This window comes from Ambystoma mexicanum, chromosome 14, assembly GCF_040938575.1.
Source record: "Ambystoma mexicanum isolate Mex_15411 chromosome 14, UKY_AmexF1_1, whole genome shotgun sequence".
Classification (NCBI taxonomy): domain Eukaryota; kingdom Metazoa; phylum Chordata; class Amphibia; order Caudata; family Ambystomatidae; genus Ambystoma; species Ambystoma mexicanum.
Window position 1 is genome coordinate 96,943,340 of NC_090940.1, and position 22,257 is coordinate 96,965,596.

A 22,257-nucleotide genomic window follows, 5' to 3' on the forward strand; every position below is an offset into this window, starting at 1 on the left:
AGATATGAAATACGTCGGCGGACCCAATACCCTCGAAGAACAAGTTACTTTCTTAGTTGGTAACGTTCTTTCGATGGGATGGTCCGACGACGTATTCCATATTACTCCCTCCCTACCTTCCCCGCTGCAGAATTTCTTTTGCGATTGCAGATTAGGTTCCGCAAGGCTTTGTGTCTGACTCGCAGTAGACTAATGTCACACGTTCTGGGGGAAAAAACTACAACTGAGGCTACGGGCATTGTGCGTCCTACTTATCACATCGACACAGACGCCGAAAAAAGTTTCCGAAGCAGCACAGCTATGGTGATTACCTGTCATAGATATGGAATACGTCGTTGGACCATCCCATCGAAAGAACGTTACCAGGTAAGAAAGTAACTTGTTCTTCTTCCCAATTTTTAATCATGCTGTGCCATTCTGACTGCAAATCCATAATTGCATTCTTCTGTAGTAGGCAATAACAATTCCTATCATTCAATTGTCTGTTTCCTTCAGTAATATAGTCTTTTCTTTGCATCAGAACAATATTGCCTCCTTTATCTGCACTCTTAATTATCCATTGTGTAATTTTTGATAAGTTCTCAATAGCCATCGATTCTTTTTGTGAAAGATTGTGTTTCATTTTTGTTTATTTTTAGAAAATTTTGTCTCAGATCTGCACTCACCATTTTTTGAAAGACATCAATTACATTGTTTTCTGGGGTCGGGAGGTGTCCTTTTTTTTTCGATGACCAAGTTGACCTGTTGGCCTTAGCCCAAGGATTACATGTTAGCGGCCTGGACATTTCTCGAGATGCTGAATTTCAGCAAGGTTAGCCTTATATGCACACCCATGCTAAATTTAGGAGCTTGGTGGAAAGGGTAGTAGACACCCTAGGTTTGAAGTCCTCTTCAGCACCTGTTCAGGGCTGCAAGCTGACAGACATCTTGGATGAATGTCCTATAACTGAGCATCACATGCCACTTAATCCAGCAATTGCAGACCCCCTAGCCTTCTCGTGGCAACGTCCCTGCACTATTGCCCCAGTCAACTCTACTTTGTGGGGACGTACAGGCCGACAAGAGGAGATCCATCTTTCCTGGCTTCTCAACCTTCTCCAGAAGGGCTTGTTGTGCAGGCAGCCACAATCACCACCAGACCTACAGTATTCACTTTCAATCTGCCTCCAGATAGAGAAGGTAAAAAGGTTGGACGCAATGGCCAAGAAGGTCTTTACTTCTGGCAGCATGCCGTTAAAAGCCACCAATGTGTATTTGCGAAATACTCATTTGGTCTATGGTAAGCCGAGAAGCAGGCAACACAGTACATCCCTGAAGGTGAAATGCGGGATGGGTTTACACGGCTGGTGAAGATGGGAAGGAGGTGGCCATGCTGTTGCAAACGGGTCTGGACGTGGCCGACTGCATTGGCTGTTTCATGGGGTTGGCCTTAGTATTGAGAAGGTAAGCCTAACTCAGAACTTCTGCTTTCTCCCCGAATGTCAGAATTGGCTACTAGACATGCCTTTCAAGGGAAAGTTGCTTTTTGGCCAGAAGGCTGATAACTCTCTGGAAAAGTTCAAAGAGTCTAAAATAGCTGCAACATCGCTGGGCCTAGCTGCGCCGCCGGGCAAACGTGGCTTAAGCTTTGCCTCTAGGGGCAAAGGCTATAGGTGCTATGTGCCTTATGGCAGGAAAGCGCAGCTCCCGCAGGCCAGGCAGAGGGGTTTCTCCCATCCCGAAAGGGCAGAGGGGCTTCTAGCAGCCAGCAAACAGCAGCAGGGACAGCACCGTCTTCTAAGCTGCTTTGATTTCCCCTCCCAGCACTTGCCGGTTGGTGGACGATTGGCAGGATATTATCTCTGATGTCTGGGCCCTGAAGCTCATTCGGTGGGGTCATTGTCTACCCTTCTTAAGAAAACCATTGGACAGACCCCCACCCCCTCCAATCCAACTGGGACAGGAGCTGCAGGAAGAACTGTGCACCCTGTTATCGAAGGGTGCCGTTGAAGAGGTACCTCCCGATCAGAGCGGGTCGGATTGGTATTCCTGATAGTTCCTGGTGCCCAAGAAAGGAGGAGGTCTCTGTCCGATTCTGGACCTCTGGGCCTTAATCAGGTTTCTGAGGAAAGACAAATTCAGGTTGGTGATCTTGAGAGAAATCTGCCACGCTCTCGAACTTCAGGACTGGCTGGTGTCAATAGATCTGCAGGACGCTTATTTCCATGTGCTGAAACAATTAAAGCACAGGAAGTTCCCGAGGTTCCTCATAGGTGACGAGCACAATCAGTGCTTCCCTTTGGGTTGACCTCCGCTCCAAGGGTCTTCACCAAGCTCATGGCGGTAGTCGCGGCTTAACTCAGGAGATCCAGGGTCCATGTATTTCTGTTCCTGGATGACTTGCTGATTCCTGGTAAGTCGGCGGGCAGGTCTTTTCTCATATGGAGGACACCTGCCTTCTACTGCACAGGCTGGGCTTCTCCCTGAACTTGAAGTCCCATGTGATGCCAGTCCAAAGGCTCCAGTTCATCGGAGCAGTCCTAAACATTTGGGCGGGGAAGACCTTCCTTCCCGAAGAGTCGACAGCATAGCACAGATGGTACAATTGTTCCGGAATGGTGCCACCTTACCGGCGACTTCCTTTCTCCACCTCTTAGGTCTCATGGCCTCCTGTATTTTTCAGGTGCCAGGGGCCAGGCTGTATATGAGATCCCTACAATGGCTCCTAAGAGGTCAGTGGTCACAGTACCTCGCAGCGCTCACAGATCCTCTCCAGGTGTTCAGGCCCGAGTGGTTGGGGTACTCACTGTGAGGACTTGCAGGTGAGCGGCCTTTGGTCAGCAATGGAAGCCAGGTGGCACATCAACAGGCTGGAGTTGCGAGCCATACGGCTAGTCCTGAGGGCTTACACCCTGTCTGTCAAGGGAAGCATGTCCTGGTTCTGACTGACAACAGTGACCATGCACTACCTGAACAAGCAAGGTGGCGTGCACTCCCTCCCCCTCTGCAAAGTGGCGATGCAGCTGTGGTTCTGGTTGCTGGAGAACTGGATCTCGGTGTCAGCAATTCATCTGGTGGGGACTAGAACGGTTTGGCGGATGCTCTGAGCAGGCAGAGCACGGTTTCACACAAGTGGGAGGTCCTGTAGCAGGTCTTCTCTCATTGGGGTACCCCAGCAGTGGATCACTAACATCCGCCCGATGAAACAAGTGTTAGCTGCTGCCTTCGCTTCCACCTTCATCCCCCCCCCCCTCACCTCCCTTCCTCTGACTCTGCTCTCCGCAACCTTCAGCCGTCCATCACCAATACTCTTGACATTCTTGCCCCAGTCATGAGGATCCGCATGAAACCTGCCTTGAAGTGCAATTCCTGGTACGACTCCCAACTTGTGGCCCAGAAACAAAAGTGCAGGGTGGCAGAACTGAAGCGGCAAACGTCGGGCTCATCCTCTGACAAACTGGCCTACCGCCTGCTCCAAAGGCAATACAGACTCTCCGTGCCAAGAAAAGCCCACATGCAGGCACGGTTTCCAGTGCATCCAGCAACACAGCTGAACTTTTAAAGATCAAGCTAACCCTTCTGCAGTCTCCTCCCCTTCTCCCTCCCAGGCCCTCTGCAACGCACTGGCCACTCACTTTGCCACCAAAACCCAGGACATCCTGAACACCCTTGCTACCCAGCCTACCAACCCATCCCACACCCCCTTGCCACCGCACCCTCCTTCCTCCTTCTCCCCGTCACACCTGAAGTTACCAGAGTTGTCCATGAAGGTCTCTTCTAAACGGGTGAGGACGAAATGACCTAACCCAAAATGACTGACCTCACCAAAAGACCTAAAACACACCACGAAAAGTTCTAACTACCAAAAGTTTGAACTTTTCGTGGTATGTGTTTAGGTGTTTTGGTGGGGTCAGTCTGAAAAAATATTTTTTTAAAAGGCTGCCCCCCCCCCCCCCCCCAGCTCTCCTGACAGAACCAAAAAAATTAAATAAAAAATAACAGTATAGTGAGCGGGGGGAAACCCCTGTATGTTCACATGGGAAATGTAGGAACATTTTGTAATCGTGCATTTCCCATGCAAACATTTCCCATGCGGACAAATCCCATGGATCCTTCTAAACCCCCTCTGCCCTCTTTCTTGCTGCACTTGCACGTTCTGAATACTCAAAAGCATAGTATGTTTGTCCTTTCTTCCTTTTTCCCCTCCACTGCTCTTATTAAATATTGTATTTTGTAATGTATTTCACTCCCTTGTTCCCTCCTCTTGCCCTGTGCGTGCTTTGAAATGTTATTTACTTAATGTATAAGCGCCTAACAAGCAAACAATAAATAACCCTTTTTGCACTTTAAGATAGGGGTTTCTCCAACCTGTTATCTTTAATAAAGGTTTATAGCAATCAACACTATGCCTCTGTGTCCATGTCTTACTCACAATACCTCACACAGTACCATAAGGTGGTCCAAGTAAACCTCTGATAACAAGGCTATTGCCCCACCGTTCTGCTGCACCAACTGAGAATGCACATAACTGGTACAACACCCTGCAAAGTTTTAAACCGTTTAAGTAGTGAGTTGGAAGGACTCAATATGTGTTATTTGTTTCAAGTGAGCTATTTGCCACATTGCAGCTGTCGTGGTTTGACTCATTGGACTATTTGAGCGCACTTCTATACACCATATACATCAACGCAAACTAAGGTCTCTGGCTGAATGGACTTGCTGCCCCAAGTGTTTTCAGTTTGGAAAATAATACTAGTGTTAACCCTTGCACCTGTATATCAGGATAGAGGTTAAAGAGCTTGTTGAGGTTGCACTTCTATCTGAAGGACACAACATGTTAATGGCAGCTCAAATCTTTTCATCCACTGACAGGGGACTGTCTGATCTTCTGCTGTCTGAATCTGGTTGGAGTTAAATTAGTCTTTCTCCATCTAGGTGGTCACTTCGGGTAGGTAGACAGTCCCCTAATCAATGAATACCTTGTAATGCGATGGCACTGAGAGGCCTCATCATGCTGGTGGTATTGCAGAGCATGTCTCTGTGTAATAAGGCCCATCGGCTAGGGCAGGAGCACTGAAAACCTTGGGATTCCAAATAGTGATAACTAATAGTCCGAGCGCAGCTCGCAGTGATAAAGGGAGGTGGAGGCAACCAAACTCCTAAAATGCAGTTCATGGCCCTGAGCAAATCATATGCCACACAAATCAAGGCAGGGCACGTCCTTAGAACAGTTCTGAAAGAAGGCGACTGGCGTAAACAGCCCCTTTGTAATCCAGACCGCTTTCCTGATGAGCCAGGACTCCATTCTCCAATAGGTTGCTGGGGGAATGCCACTTTGCAAGTACACTAGAACCCACTTTCTTCATACTTGGGCGCATCACTATTTTTTGTATGACTCTGACCTTTACCATCGAGAGATTTGTTGAGTAACTTCGCCAACCAAGTAGAATCTGTTCAACGGCTTTGAAAAATAATCCATTGCGATCAATGGTTCCAGATGCAGGGTATCAAATTCATTCTTGGTGTGCACGGAGACTGCTCTCCTAAACATCTGTGAAGACCTGCTCTCCAACCTTGACTCTAACACCCCTTGCGTCCTCATCCTGCTTGATCTCTCTTCTGCCTCGATACTGTCAACCATGCCATCCTGCTAAACCATCTCTGTGATAACCTGGGTATCACTGTTCAGGCTCTGGCGTGGCTGACTTCCCGACCGACCGTCCCAGATCCAATTTGGGTCCTTCCTCTCCGATATCTTTTTCTCTACCTGTGATGTCCCCCAGGGGTCTAACCTCTCTCCCTGGCTTTTCAACCAATACCTGGCACCCCCACTTCCAGTCATATGCGGATGACACCCAGCTCATCTTCAGGTTACCCTCGGCCGCCTCCTCTACTTCCCTCATCTCTGACGGTCTGTTTGCTATCCAGAAGTGGTGTTCCGCCAATGACCTCTGCCTTAATGCCAGTAAGACTGAGATTCTCCTCATCGGCGCACCCGCTCCCTCCTTTCCTGTAGCTCTCTTGCCGGCCTCTCTTGGGACTCTTCCGGATCCCACCTGCATGGCTAAAAACCCTGGGGTCATCTTCAACTCTACACTCTCCTTCTCTCCCCATATCTGTGACGTCTCTAAGAAGTCACACTACCAGCTGCACCTCCTCGGAGGTATTCTTCCTTTCCTCTCCTTCCCCCAGAAGCTCACCGTCTCCAGAGCTCTGGTTCTCTAGGCTGGACTACTGCAACAGCTTCTTTCTTAATCTGCCTGCTTCTACTCTCCGCCCTCTCCAACTTATCCAGAACAGGACTGCAAGTCTTGTCCTTTGGCCTCAAGCCCACGGATCGTATCTCTCCAGGACTGAAATCTCTGCACTGGCTCTCAGTGGTTGCACGGATTAAGTTCAAAACCCTCTGCATCGTCCACAAGGCCTTCTGGAGCCAGGGGCCCTCAATACCTTCAACTCTCTCTTCTTAATACCTTCCTTCTCTAGCTCTTCGCTCATCTGCCTCAAACTCCCTCAGGGTCATTCGCTTCTCCAAGCAACGAGTTGGTGGTAGGTCTTTCCTCGGCTGGGGCCTCCCTCTGGTACAGCCTCCCTGAAACTTGAGGAGAATCATCTTCTGTTCCGGAAGCACCTCAAAACCTTTCTCATTGCTTCTGCTTTCTCTCCCTCCCCCTTGCTGACCTCCTGGCTGACACTGCACTGGTTACCTGGCCCCCCTCTGATCTCTGGCCCAGGTCCCCTCCCCCACCAGTCGCACTCCTGCACTGCCTTCCTGGCCACCCCCGCACTTGGGGACTGTTTCTGTATCCTTACAGTCCCTATACCAGCACTTGACACCTGTTGTCTCCCTTTACCCTTGCACATGCCACCTGCTGGCCTTACCTTACTGTTATTTATTATTTATATCCCATGCACTGCACTATCCTCTCCCCTTCCCCCCAGCACTTCTCCTCCATCCTCTTCCCATGCACTTGCGGGATCTGAATGACACTTGGCCTAGTAGGATCGTTGTTCGTCTTCCCTCTGTGCCCCCTACCTTGCCTTGTCGCGCCTTGAAACACTTGTGTATAGGCGCGTTATAAATGCCATATCATATCACATGTTTGTGGCTGGTACTAGTGGAAGACTTAATCCCTGCAGGACAAGATTGACCTGTGGATCAAGATTGGAATCAATCTTGTTGGTGCAGCTTGTGTTCCTAATGGTGACAATCGCTGGATGTAGGCTGTTGGAGAGTGGACACTAGCAATTGTTTGTTCTTCTGTACATTGCGTAGTGAGTGGGCTGGGTTTGCAGTTTGTCAGGATGACCCTGTAGAAGTTTGGGATTGTAATTTGTCTTCTCTCTTTTTGTAGGCTTGGTGCATTATTGATATCCATCGCTGGCTTGAAGCTGTTGCGGTCTTCCTTCAGTAACCCTACGTGCCAGTATGCCACTGTCCTCTTCACCGTGCTCTTCTTCACCTTTGACTACAAAGCATACTCCGAGACTCTGCTCCTGGACCTGTTCTTCATGTCTATACTCTTCAGTAAGGTAAATGAAAATGTTGTAGTTTTGGCTGTCATGAGAACCTTTCTTATTTGCAATAGAACAAAGCTGCACGTGCTATCATGACCATATACAATACCTGGAGAAGCGTTATCTTAGGGCACTTGGCGTTGTCCACCTCTGATTCCTTCAATGCGGAACCCATTAGTTCTGGGTACAAGGACTTTGCATACTAAATGCACTTGTTTATAACTGAGTCATAGACTACATTCAGACATTTGATTAAACAAACCTATTGCAGAGATCCTCTGCATTGAAGTTCCTGTAAAGAGTCTGCCTACATTTGTCTGGTTCTTTATATACCGTTACATGTCAAATGTCAATTTGCCAATCTTTTCTGAAGATGTGCCCGACTAGCTTCTCCTACCTTTTTCTTTTTACGCGTTTCTTTATTATGCATAACTCGGGACACATTTCCAACAAGAGGGGAATAAATCCCCATATCTTAGCAGAAACATCTTTATTCTGGAAAGTATTCACACTATAAAATGGTTACATGTGATTCTATCGAATTATGAAACGAATGAATTTTCAACGAACACAAAACATTGAAATAACACTTAATTTTTTCATTGTTTTGGGGGGAAGTTTGTAGATGTTTTAGATTCTTTAAAACATCCATTCGTTGTTTTCTATTCGATATCACTGCATACCTATACAACACTACACAATGTCTTGTATATTGCTTAGTGCCCCTTGCGCTCAGAACTCCCTGCAAAAGTCTTATTACCCTCTCCATTCAGGAAGGTGGGGGAGGGGGTGAGAAGGGGTCACTATACTAGGGAAATGAAGATTTCTAAAACCTATGGTTAAGTAGAGTCGCCAAAATGTTATGCTTCGCGTTAGGACAGTTTTTCTAAAGTCCAAATAAGGGATTCATAAAGCCATAAATCTGAAACAGTACATAAGTTCCACTCTTAGTATAAGGCTGTACCACCTGAGAATGTCGGTAGTATGGACAGAACAGCCAGGCTTATCTTAGGAGGGAGAAAGGGCTGTAGCTTGGTTCAAATGAATCATGACATATCGTCCAAACAAACACTGTTGTAATACAGGGTTTATTTAAATACAAGTAAGCCAAGATAAATCTTGGGTAAGTGCTATAACATCATTTAAACACAATCCTAAAAACCAACTCTGTACCGATGGTATGCAAACCAAGGCATATTATTTAGAGGAGCATGAAGCAAGTCAAGGTGAATCAAACCGAAGTTTATATATTCAGGATAGTAATATACTATTCTTGGTGAATAAGACCAGGCTAGATACACTTTTAGAATACAATCAGTAATTCGTGGATAGTGGACTCTGTCAGTCACTCAGTGACACTCAGTTATAGAAATCACTTAATAAACCAACCATGTTACAAGTATACCTTGCAACATGTGTAACTTTCTTTCCTGAATGGATACAGTTACACAACCAATATTACTTTTAAGAACACAATTCAGAGCTAGTAAAGTAACTTGTTTACTTTCTGGAAGGCCTTAAGCTACTAAATGATAAGTATGAGCGCTTGATAACTATTTTAGAATGCACCAAGCAATTCAAGGAAAGCAAAACCCATTTACACTTTAATAAAGACACAATGTATTTCAAGGTAAGTAATGGACCCTATGACTATTTTAGAAATGCTCAAAGCAGTTTCAGGGAAAGCACAACCCAGTGTTGCAAGTTTAGAAGAGCAGCAGCTATTCACGGTAAGTAAGAAACCATATACTTTTGAGAGGGGCTTCAAGCAACTCCTCAGACAAGTATTAACATCAAGACTGTTTTACGTCTGTATTAAGCAGATCAGGGAAAACAAAACAAAAGCCCAGGGTACACTTTTAGAAGAACACAATGTTATTAAAGGTAGGTAAACCCTATTGGTAAGCTTTTACACTCATCCAGTTAAGAATACTAAAACAGTACCAATGCGTATTACTTTTTAAAATGTGGAACACTATTCAATGTAACTTATATACTTTTACATGCGACTGCTTAAATAGTGGATTGCACCCACAATTGTTAGTTACATTAATTTAAGTAAGTTCATGGACCCTTGTTATCATTTCCAGACAAGATCCTTATCAGTCCTTTCCCTAGTCTATTGCATGAGTTTTCTCAGAGGCAGAAGAGGGACCCTAGTGGTCTAGGGGCCAGCTGTAGGCAGGTCAGGATAGGTTCAGTTGCAGGAAAGTCAGCGTTCCAGAGGACCTTCTTTAGCCAGTAACTATTTGCTTCAGAGTTAGTTAAGTGTTCAGGGATTTCAGAGAAGGCTCCACCTGTGTATAGACGCGTTATAAATGCCATATCATATATATGCATTCCAGCATTAAGCCTGAGCAAGTTGTATGGGCAAACTCCCTACCACACATCACCCACAAGACTTAAGTATTACCTAAGCTAGCACAGTACCTTAGGAGAAAAGAAGAACTTCTGAGTGGATGCCTTCAGGATGCAGCTGCACAGGACCCGGCCCCTGGATTCTTGGTCTGGAGACGGTCAGGCTGAGAGTTATCCTGTGTCCGCGGATGCTGCTGAACCCCCGACGATCCCCCTGAAGTGTAATCCTCAGAACCCGATAATTCTCGGCTCTGTTAACTACACCCCAAAGGGAAAGGTGGAAGTGGATAACATAAGGAACACCAGGCTGGCGAAGTTCTGACTAGCTGATGCGGAACATGCAGTGAATATATAAGAACATACAGAATCCTCAAATTACTTTACTACCTTTAAATTATGAAAACTTTATATCCTTAACTAAAATGTAAAGAATCATACCTGGTTCTTCTCTTTTAAGATCTTAGAGAAGATTGGAGTAATAGCTGATAAAATCTTTCTACCTTTCTTGTTGCTTTGAAAGTCTTGAAAAATAACAGCAACTCCTCTGATTATTGAACTCTTAAGAACCTTGATTCTTGCCTTATAAACTGTTAAATGTTCGAGTTAAGATGATTTAGATGAATCCTGTTCTTTCTTCTTAATAAATAAAGTTCATAGGCTCTTGAAGATCTTGCAAACTTTTCCAAAGTCTGTTAAAACCTTTTTGCGCACATGCGCAAAAATTTACCCGTGCAAAACACGCTTTGAAGAAAACACGCGCTGGAGAAAAAACACGCGCTGAGGAACACACGTGCTGAAAAAGTCATAGCAGTCTTTTCTTACTCTCGCGTACATGCGCTATAAACACCTGCACTATAGAAATCACGTAGCAGTCTTTTCTCGTGCACGCGTACTCGCGCTATAACTACACGCGCAATGAACACTCGTGCTGGAACACACGTGCTATAGAAATCACGTAGCAGTCTTTTCTCGCGCACGCGTACACGCGCAATGAATTCACGCGCCGTAGTTTTCGCATAGCAGTCTTTTCTCGCACTCGCGCTACGATCACACGTAACAGTCTAACACTACTCACGCGCGTTTAAAAATTAAACTAACTATAAACAGAGTAACATCAGTTATTCTTTTGAATTTTCATTTACAATCTCCTAAAGTTTCTAATGAATCTGAGCAAAGATTTACATATCCAAATAAAGTCACTTAGCTTAAGAATGTTTTCTTCACCAAAAGAACTTCCAGAAACTCTCCTGCGAACCTGAATTCTTCTCCTGAACAACCCTGCATAAGTAGCCGCTCGACTGCCAGGATTTGAACGTTCAAATCCACTAGGGCCAAGAATTGAGCAGGAGCAGCTACAGACACGTCCTCTCAGCTGGGGTTACGACGATGAAAGGCAGAGAGTGACAGTTTAGAACGTTCATTGTTGTCCTGCAGTTCTCTCTAGCCAATCAAGGCTTCTATTGTAAAACTCCATCTTGCCTTGGGACAGAGCCAGGAATCTGTATAGAAAGGTCAAGGCCAAACCCACACAGAAATAAAGGGAAATAATTAAAGGGAACCTAACAGTAATTAAAGGAAACCTGATGACAGTAAGTAAGGAAACCTGGCAGAGACGAAAGAACTGGACACTGGATGGAACTTGCAGCAGCAGTCATCGGAGGAGGCTTCCAGCAAAGGTTTCTTCATGGATTCACACGGCTCTGTGGATTTGGCACCCTTTTACAGGAGCCAGATGAAGAACAAATATCGCTGGACGGATTTTCTTCACACACTCGGTCCTGCACTGTGGTGATGGGACTTCAGGGATTCGAATTGTGTCCAGCAGGAGTTAACTAAAAGTTCAGCTGTATTCGGACTTCGGGAGACCATGCATTGCACTCAGGCTCGGAGTCCCGGGGTATTTGCGTTTTGCAGCCCAGCAAGGCCACAGCATTTCGAGGGATGGCTCGTTTTGCCGGTCCTCACATTCGGGACCTTAAGGGCGATTGGAAGGAAGGGTTGCATCAGGCTCCGGTTACACAGCAGGCTCTCCGGTCGCTGGAAATCGCTACAGGCATTGTTTTTTCATATTCCTCTTCGGATTCAGCTCCAGTGGTCAATTTGTCAGCAGCTTCCAGGATCAGAGTACTTAACAGGAACTACAGCACATCTGCAAACTCTCCCTGCAGTTTACAGAAAGGGGCAGTCTGGCTGTCCAATCAGGACAGCTAACTCCCCATTGGGAACTGGGTCCATTCAGGCCAGGTGAAAGACGAAGGGCTGCATAGTTTTGGACTCCTCCCTCGCTTCCTGCCTTCTCAGACACTCTAGAGCCTAGGCAGTGAATGCAATGGATTCCCGCCTAAGATAACACTCACACTGAGGTCGTTTCCGTCTAGAATGGCAGGTTAAGACCTCAGAAACAACAAGCAAATGAGAAATGGCGACAAAAAGGAGCACACCATTATAGCAGAATGGTGACCCTTCTGTGCATTACTGAGGCTGACTTAGCCTGCAAGTAATGAGACTAAAAAGTCACCAAGGTAACACCGCCGCCACCAGCCATTCAAGTAAACTTGCAATTGTAACAAAAATGTTACAGGTAAGTGCACTCCACACAAGGTGTTGTGTGCTGCCTCACTATATATAATTTAAAAAGGAATGAAAATCACTCTTTACCCGTTGGGAACAGTAGTTCACACAAGTACATTTAAGAGAAATTAACAGGGAATCCCAAAGGGGCATCCCAGTCTAAACCCAAATGTTATAGGAAACTATAACTCCAATCACACACTGTGGCGAGACATGAAAAGGTCACGCATAAAAAGAGTAAAAGACTAGGTGAAAGGGGAAAATGATTGCCCTTCACCTAGGGACATAAGAAAATAGTCCCCAAGTCCAGGCTAAAGTTTTTGGGGTTGACACAGGTCAGGAAGATTTCTCACAAATATGATAATCTTACCCAACACTCGTGCCGCCTGCAAACACTACAGTCAACCCACATTGGATATATTGTAATCCAGGGCCGGCATTACCTCCACTGTCGCAACTAGTCCTCATAATGCTGCACTCTGCTTATCGTTCTCTACCATCTTTACTTGAGCTTTGTGAATAATTCCCACTGAAGACTTAGTCCCACCCTGAGCACGTTCAAGATGGCATTCTCTGCTGTCCACCGCCTCACCCTTCATTATTTATTTATTGAGCATTTGTAAGGCGCTTTATACAATAGAATTTTGAAAACTCGCTGTTTCATTCAGCTCATCCTCCGCTTGCGGAAAATCATTATTTGTGCACCTAATTTAAACTAACTTATCTTCCATAATCCATGCACTTGCTCTTTTTTTATCAGATGTTTTGGCGCAACCTTGTCATTGGTCTGACCTTTATATGGTGAATTTTTTATTTCTCCTTCATGCACCACCTGTCAAAATGGACTCTCTTCCAAGAAACTATAAAAAAAGCAGAAACATCAAAAATGTTACACCGGCAAAGCTGGCCGTCCTATTTCTAGCGAGGTTATGTCCCTTAGACACTTTTACCGACTCCACTGAATTGGCGTCTCACCTGACTGATACGATCAGCTCTTAAATAGAGACCTTAGCCCCTGAAAGAGTTAAAAGGATGTTAGGCAAGATTGTATGCAGTACCCTGTGGGAGACTGCACCAGCCTTGTCCTCCTGGCAATAGGAACCCAACCTTTGGTATAAGTCTGTACTACACAGGTTGGTAGTGTGGTTGAGCAGCCAGCCTTATCCCAAGATGGGTCAATGTGAGTTGTAGGGTTATAACATGGAGATTTACAGTGAGAAGTATTCAAACAAACTCTTACACTCCAGGTTTCTTGATTAACACATTATCTATTTAACAGTCAGTTGAATAAGCCTTCTTCAGAAGGGAGCAATTTATATGCAACACTAAACTATACTTCAAAATAAACACTCTGTTTCAGTAAATCAGTAGATTCTCATTGGGGATGGCACACTTCCTACACCCTCAGGTGACTTAAATAGCTAGGACAATGTGGCTATTGATATAGCACTGGTACATTTAGAGCAATACTGAGTTTGGTGTCAAAGAAAAGGTTTTTGGAATAAAGCAAAGGTTAAACAAATATCCTTAAACGGGTAAGTACTTTTTGAACCTCCAATGCTAAGCAAATTAACCCTTTCCCTGCCCCACAAGTTATCTAATGTGTGACTTTTGTTGAGGGATGGTTAAAGCACAGCGTCAGAGGTTAGAAGAGCCTTTCACAGAGCCAGGACAACCAATGTTAATTGAGCAGAAAAGTGTAGGCGGGCTGAAGCACTTATTGCAGGTAAATAAAAGTATTGCACAAAGTTTTTAGAAGTCTTTGTAGAAATAGAAATCAATGTCGGGTCACAAGCTTCAGGCTTGAGGGGCAAAGCTGCAAACAACTCTGTAAAGCAACCAAGACAAGTCTCAACTGAGAGCTAGCAAGGCTACAACAAGAGGTAAGTTCCCTTAGTTTTACAGTACCTTTGGTTTGAATAAATGGATCCAAGCTGCACTTCTGTTCCAGTTGTAGGTCTGCAGATGCTTTATTCCTGGGCCTCATTCATGGGGACAAGAGGGAGGACGTCTGGGGACTCCTGCACTACAAAATGAAGGTCAATGGCAGCAATGGGCAAACTTGAGATCAGCGGCACTACGTGGTTTCAGCTCCTTGCGTTTATAGCAAATAGCACCACTGCAGTTCTCGGCTACCACTTCGGACTTTCCTTGCATCTGGGGTCCAACAATCTGTTGAGGTGGCTCAGGCTTGGTCAGTCCTGCTTCCTGGGAGTCCGGAGGATCTTCCTGGAGCTCGGGTCCAACTTAAAAGCGACGCACTCAATCTGGTTTTCCTCTCCCTAGCACTTCGGTTCCAGCAGTAGCTGCAGTGGAAGTACAGCCAGCTCTGAGAGGATGTCCAGGCGAGCTCACTTTGGGGTTGATTGGTCCCACCAACCCAAGGGGAGAAGTTGTCCTTGCAGTGCTTCTCTAGCCGGGGCAAATTTTGAGCTTCAGCCCAACAGCAGGGCTTCACCAGGCAAACCAACGGTCCAGGAGTTGCAGCAGGCATCTCTTCCAAGTTCCTCTTCGGATTCCTTCGTCCACTGGTCGACTCTGCCTTCCAAGCTCCTAGGAAGAATTCTCATACATGTGTTAATTCCTCTCTACCTTAGAGCCCTCCAGCTCTTTTGCTAAACTTTGGGGCTTTTAACTTTTTTAAATCTGTTTGTTTTCTGTATTTCTTTCTTTTGGTTATGGAGTTTTTGACAACTCCATAGGCATAATCTTTTTTGTTTGTGTCACACAGCACCTTCAGTGCAGTGACACAGGGGAAGCCTTCTAGGCTGTCCCAAGGTTTAAATACCTTCTCTGGGATCAACTACTGTTTCCCAGAGAATGTAAAGTTAAATTTACTTTACTAGTCTTTTTAAATTCGTAGACCCAGCACACACTATCTTCCTATAGAGTCCTAGAAGCGTCACATAGTATCCCCTGTGTCTAGAAACTCATGTAGCAGTCAAATGCTACCCTTTTCTATCGAAATGGCTGGTGGCAGTGGTTTTACAACTAAATACCATGATTTTTCCCGACCGCCAACACCGGTAGCGAAAAATCACGGGAGCCATGTTTTTCGAAATGGCGCCTTAAGCCCCTTTGTTGGAACCGGTCCCGGTCTTCGTTTTTCACCATTTCTTTTTGGAAAGGTCCTTCTAGTGTTTCTCTGCACGCCAAACTAGGTTTGGTCCCTTTGTTTCTATGCCTTTGGCGGGCTTCAGGACTGAAGACCGCCTCTGGTGCCCGAGTGTCTGGGGTGGGCAGGAAGAGAGGGAGGTGCCCGAAACTCCCTTTTCTTAGTCTCCTAGGAGACCCAAATGCACTCTGGCGTGATTGGCTAACTGACTGTCCGGCAAGGACAGCCACCCTGCTGGGTGAGTGGCAGCAAGGCTGGAATGAATGGGAGAAAACTGTTTAAAAGGAGTCTCTTGGACTGGAAAGCAGAGTTGCCCACTGGAACGAAAGAACCAAAGACGAGCTGGAAGAGGACGGCTGCTGCAACTCCTGGACCGTTGGTTTGCCCGGTGAAGCCCTGCTGCAGGTCTCAATTGCCAAGTTCATCTCGACAGAGAAGCCCCTTCAAGGACAAATTCATCCTTTTGAGGTGGTGGGACCAATCAACTCATAAGCCACCTGGATACCATTCTCGGAGCTGGTTAGGACTTACCAGGGGGAAGGACACCAGCTTGTGTGCTTGACTACAGATACTCGAACCGAAGATCTTACATTTTGCCAGCTTGTTTGACCCGTGCAGTGCAGGAGTCCCCCGACGTCCTCCCTCTTGTCCTCACGACTGAGGCTCAAGAACAGTGAGATGTGCAGGAACTGATAGGAACCAACGTCTTCTGCTGCATCTTTTCTTCATATTAAGGTACTGTGCCAACCCGATTGAGAGAACTTACTTCTCGCTGTGAAAGTTTGTGAAACTTTCCCAACTTGCAGGCCTAATCAGCTTGTGACCCAATATATGATTATTTTTCATACAAACTACTTCTGAGAACTTTGGCAAAGACTTTACCGTTTACTACAAGAACTGCTCTTTCCTATCCAAGACACTAGCCCATTGACTTTGGCCTAGGCCTAGTGAACTGAATCGAGTTCTCTAGTGAATGGAAACTATTTGCACTGGCTAAGAAAGTATTTGTGATCTATTCTATTAACTTGTGCCTTTGTCCTCCTGTTTAAAGTGACTGAAATGTCATTTTGCTCCTATTTCAGCGGAGCCTAATTTACTTAGAAATGTATTGGTTTGGTTCTGAAGTGCATTTGTGTATATTAAGTTGCCTCCTTCTAGTGAATGTTTTCTAAATGGCTGTGTAATAAATTAAGAAGTGTTTTTTTACCAAAAAACCTTGAGAGTAAGTGTCTACTTGAACCACTGTGTTTGTAAGACCTCTGTGTAACCTCTTTTACTGCTCACATTCCCTCTTGAGAGCAGCCTGACTGCTCAGCTCGCTACCAAAAACGGTGTAGTACAGACTTATGCCAAAGGTTGGTTTTGCTTACACCTGTAGTCCAAATTGTATGTGGTGGTACCAGAGGGTACTGCATGCAATTCTGCCTAACACAAGCCAAACGGCCTTGCCATTCATGCAGGTTTCTCCCATTCATTCAAGCCTAGCTGTCAATCACACAGCAGGGTGGCTGTTCTCCAAGGACAGACAGCCAGCCAATCACCTTTGGGTGCATTCCTGTAACCAAGGGGATTAGGCACAGGCACTTTCGGGCACCTCCCTCACTTCCTGCCGCTTCCAGACACTCTGGAGCCAGAGGTGGGAAGTGGGCTTCACCAGTGAATCTTTCCAAAGGCAAAACGAACAAAGGGACCAAACCTGGTTAGGTGCGCAGAGTAAATCTCAAGAAGAACCTTTCCAACAAGAAATGGTGAAAAAAGACGACCAGGGCCATTTTGACAAAATGGGCACCCATGGGTGCCTTACTGCAGCTGCGAACGCAGCCCACGGTAAAAACACACAATGATAGTAAAAAATATACCACTGCCACCAGCCATTAATTGTAGAAAGGATAATATCAAAATGTTACATAAGAAACTAGACCAAGGTGGATACTAAGTAACCCCTCCAACACCCTATTATAAGGTAGTGTGTGCTGGGTCTAGAAAGTTACAAATGTAAGTCAAGTCAATTTCACTTCACTGCTCTTGGAAACAGTAGTTCTGATGTTTGTTAATCTGCTTAGAATCACATGCTTTGCATATGGTCCGACATCCAGTGGTACCCACGGAGTATTGCATCTTGTCTTTCGAAAATCGAAAGGGGATGTTGACATGGGCTTGCCTGTAACACTATCCCTATGTGACTTGTAGTGTACACAAGGACCCTCACGCGTCAAGGTCCCATAGATTGTTTTTTTCCGTACAGCATACTGGTCGCCTTATGCGGAGCTCGTCAAAGACGTTGCTTATTGTCCGCTTGACCTTTGGTCGAATAGTTATATAAAATATTTCAGATCACCCTGTCCGTCCCTGATTTTGACGGCTCTTCCAGATCTCTGCCGCGGACCTTCATAACTTCGACGGAAGGTGAGCCAGTCGGCGCTGCCGACCGCGTGGCCTACACAGTAGGGAGAGTGGGGTTGGGGTGGACCTTTCTGTACAATTTGAGAATGCCTTTCCCTTTCGGTCTTCGTCACTCTATCCATCCTCTGCTATGGAAAGGACTGCATTTAGGTTTTGCCCCCTTTGTAAGGGCAAATATCCCTGGAAAGATGAGCACAAACTGTCACGCTCCCCTGGTCTCCACAGGGGTGTAGCACATAGTCGTATGACTGAGATCTGCACTGGCGTAGTTTTGATGGTATAGCGGTGTCCTCTCCTTTATCTCCCCTGGAGGCGTTAGCCTGTAATGTTGGAACAAGAAGTTAGGTATGAGTGGGTTGGATTGGTCCCACTACCTGCCACCTCCTGATGCCCGACTCCTCTCCTGCTCACCTATCAGTTTGGTGCAGTTGGCGCTCTGACCTGCTTGACCTTCAGCAGGGGCGCGGTAGGCTCAGTCTAACTCTGGGCGCAGTTACTTCACTGTTCCAGAGTGCTGTTGCTGCTTTTTCGAAATACTTGGATAATCAGGTGAGTCTCTATCTCAATAACAGCTTGGCATAGATGCTTAGTCTTATTGCCCCAAGTTTTAAACGTGTTTGTCTTTCTTACAGCCGCAGTTCCGTGCGGACGTCCGGAAGAAGATTCGACTCTCCTCGGATGCTGAACTGGTTGACTCCAGGTGAGTATTGGAGCGAATGAGTGGCGCTGGATGACTGAATAAATGTTTGTTTGTATAGTGCGCGGCTAACCTGCTGTTTTCTGTTCCCTTTTGCAGGCGCAGCGCGGCCCCAAGACGAAGAACAGAAGAACCGCTCCGAAGAAAGCCGGAGGATGCAGAATCCCGGGTGAGTATCGGGAACCTGCGTGGAAGTCCTTTTCCAACAGCGGGCGGCGATCAGAAAACCAGCTGGAGATGAGACCGATGGACGGAATTGCAGGTAAGGCCTTTGTCGCTGTAGTAACAACTGTTCTTCTCCTTTTCTTCTTCCAGGCACCGATGGATGGAAAGCACTGACGGGCGTGGCTGTTGCAACTCGAGGACAGAGCAGACACAGTGAGCGTTACGCTGCAGGAGTGCAGAATAACGCAAAGCGTGTTCTGCTTGCAAGGTGTGGCTTATATAGTCTTGTAAGTAGTCCCTTTACCACACCCAGCCTCTCAGGAAAAATAGTCCCTCTGCCACACCCTGGATTATACAGAAGGCCCAGCCTCACTAGGCAGATCCAGTTGTTCTGAGTTTAGCCCATTTCATGAGCCTGGCGCCGACAGCGCCAGGACTGAGTCCATGAGACTCTGGGGAACTTCCTTGGGGCCTGATAGGTCCTTTTGGGTGACGGGGTCTGGGATGGGCCCAGCAGCTCCAGGGGTTTTTGAGCATGCACCATGACACAAACGGTGTAACCGTTACTTGCCCCTCGATCACAACAAAGTAGGATGCGCGGCTTGTAAACTCCTCTGACCTAAAACTTTAAAGGAGCGCAAAGTGAAGCGGTGGGCAGTCTACGGGATGTCCAAAGCCGAGTTCTCCCCCACTACCACCGCAGGTGATGATGGCGAGAGTGACGATCAGACCTCCGAACCGGAGGTCGTTGACCTTTCGACGGAACGCTCTTGTTCCTTATCGTCTGTCCCTGACCCCGCTATGCACGATACAGGCACTGCTATGGGGAAGTCGCACCCCGGCGACAAAGACGAACAATAACACAGCACTAAACACACAACCCCAAGTCAATCTTCGGCCAAGTCGAAGAAGACTTCAGCGCCAACGGTTAAACCGGAAGCTCCGGTGGCACCCGCCGACCATCAGGATCGGCAGCCCTCCCCGCAGCCGCATATGCGCCTGGTGACCGGGCCATCAAAAACAAAGGGCGCTACCCCTAATATAACAGGTTCCGTCGAGACGCATCACAAGAAGGCATCTGGCGGCGACAGGGTTCCGGTTCTGCGAAAAGGGCCTCTTCACAATCGCAGGCTGAAACTACGCGCCTCCTGTCTGCGGAGGACGTCACCGACAGCTTAGCAAACATTGTTTCTGCTGATTCTCAGAAACGGCAGTCAGGGGATTCTTCGAGGCCTACGGAAAAGGCCAAGGATCCCTCGAGATCCAAAGATAGCTTAAGGGGAGTACAGGAACCCTCCCATAAGCTGAAAGAGAGGCACAGGGACGTTCCACCTCTGTCGGTCCCCTAGGAGGAGTTCTCTGAGGGCGAAGAAGGGATGTCTTCGGCGTTGAGACAAAAATCCCGACGTTTTGCGACAGAAGAGCGTTTTCAAGACCCTTTCCACCTCTAGAGCTTCTATGTCTTCTGTTTGGACTAGAGAGAAGTTTGAAAACTGCATGGAAAGGCTGGACAGTTTGTTTCCCGTTCAGAACAACCCACAGCAAGAAGACCACGGGATGAGAGCCCTTCGGACCCTGTAGCAAAATTCTCAAGGCTCTTTGACCCCTCTGATGAAGAGGACATATACAACTATGACCTAACTGAAGAAGACATTCCTGCAGACACTCAGGATGATCAATTCACCAACCCTGAGGACATGCAGCATCCCATGGAGGGATGGGAGGACAACCCGGATATGGGTGACCCTCAACCATGATAGTCTCCAGATCCTGATGCCCTGTCTTTGGATTCCCCACAGACCACCCCCACTAGACAACCCTCGCCAGTGGATGATCGATTGACGTTTAACGTCATGTTACGTAAAGCAGCTGAACACTTTAAGATTGCCACAGATAAAACTGTTCCTGAAGCTGTCTTCGTGGGGGACATCCTCAAAGAGAAGCTGCCTGCCAGCCAGGCTATTCCTCTCCTCAATTCAGTTAAGAAACGTCTGGCTCCCTCCTTAACAACTTTGAAAACCGGCTAGGCACCCCCTGATAAGGAAGGTAAAAGATGTTACACTCTTTGGAAGAGTGTCACGGTCGCAGCAGCGTTTTCAACACGTATTGCCAACAACACGACCTTGTTTGCCAGCAACGCTGATGCTCAGTGGGCCTTACTACAAGAAGGCATACAGGAGGTTTCCAAACCACTACGTACTAGTCTCCTGACCACTGTCAACGAGGGCAGACAAGTGAACCAAAGCATACGTAAGAACACTTTGGATTCTGCCGAGATAGCTGGTCGATCCCTGGCTCAAGGCACACTCCTGAAAAGACATGCGTGGCTACGGAACTCTGGATTCAAGCCAGAGACGCAAGCGTCACTTATAAATAAACCCGTGGAAGAATCCAACCTGTTTGGGAAAGAGGTCGACGAGGCCCTCGACACTGCAAAAAGGAGCATGACACCCTAAAAACACTAGACCAAATTACACAGAGACCCTCTACAAGACGAGGATCTGGGGCCAGACAGCTTTTTCGTGGCCAACGCTTCCCTCCACAACAATACTCCTCGGGGAAACAATTGGAATTCTCCACAGGGACCCAGCGGATAGACCACCCCGTGTCCCCAACGGGGTCAGCGTCGTGGGAAAGGAAGGAGCCTGAACTCTACCCCTAGAGGCTCCCCGGCCTCAGGTTCAAAATAACCCAAAGATTTGGGTCCCCTCCCATGCCTCCCCGGTCGGGGGCCGGCTACCATCGTTCCTTCAGGCATGGGACGGGAGAACTACAGACCAGTGGGTGCTAAAGACCGTGGCCCACGGGTACTGTATAAAGTTCAACCGGTCCACAACATTCAGACCTCCACGAGCAAGACGGCTGACACCAGACCATCTTCGCATCCTTCTTCAGGAAGTCGAGACACTACAAGAAAAAGGAGCCATAGAAGTCGTACCTCTGTCACAGGTAAAAGAAGGTATTTATTCAGTGTACTTCCTTGTACCCAAAAGGATCTAACCATGCGCCCTGTTTTTTAGATCTGCGTCCAGTGAACAAATTTGTAAAGACACAAAAGTTCTGCATGGTCACTCTGTAGGAAGTAAATCCCCTGCTATCTCAGGGGGATTACATGGAAACACTGGACATGAAAGATGCATACTTTCATATTTCAATGTTGCCCGTGCACAGAAAATACCTCAGATTTATGACACAAGACGAACATTATAAGTTCAAGGTACTACCCTTCGGCATAGCATCTGCACCAAGGGTATTTACAAAGGTACTAGCGGTGGCAGCAACACATCTGCGCAGGCAATCCATCCCGGTCTATCCTTACCTCGACAACTGGCTCATAACAGCGGACTCTTAAGAAACATGTCTGTCAAATACCCAAAAGACGATGGATCTTTTATTCTGTCTGGGATTCTCTATCATCGAGAAAAAATACAGCCTAGACTCCAGTCTGGTC

General features: G+C 46.8%; 1 protein-coding gene across 5 annotated transcripts in view; it reads left to right on the plus strand.

Moving 5' to 3' along the window:
- The window catches only part of PCNX1 (pecanex 1), a 1,666,514-nt gene that overhangs the window by 1,101,541 nt on the left and 542,716 nt on the right, over positions 1-22,257 (plus strand). For all 5 annotated transcript variants that reach the window (XM_069638600.1, XM_069638595.1, XM_069638598.1 and 2 more), the window contains exon 22: positions 7,335-7,512. In XM_069638600.1, the coding sequence (XP_069494701.1) occupies positions 7,335-7,512 (178 nt within the window). The remainder of the gene's footprint in view (positions 1-7,334; positions 7,513-22,257) is intronic.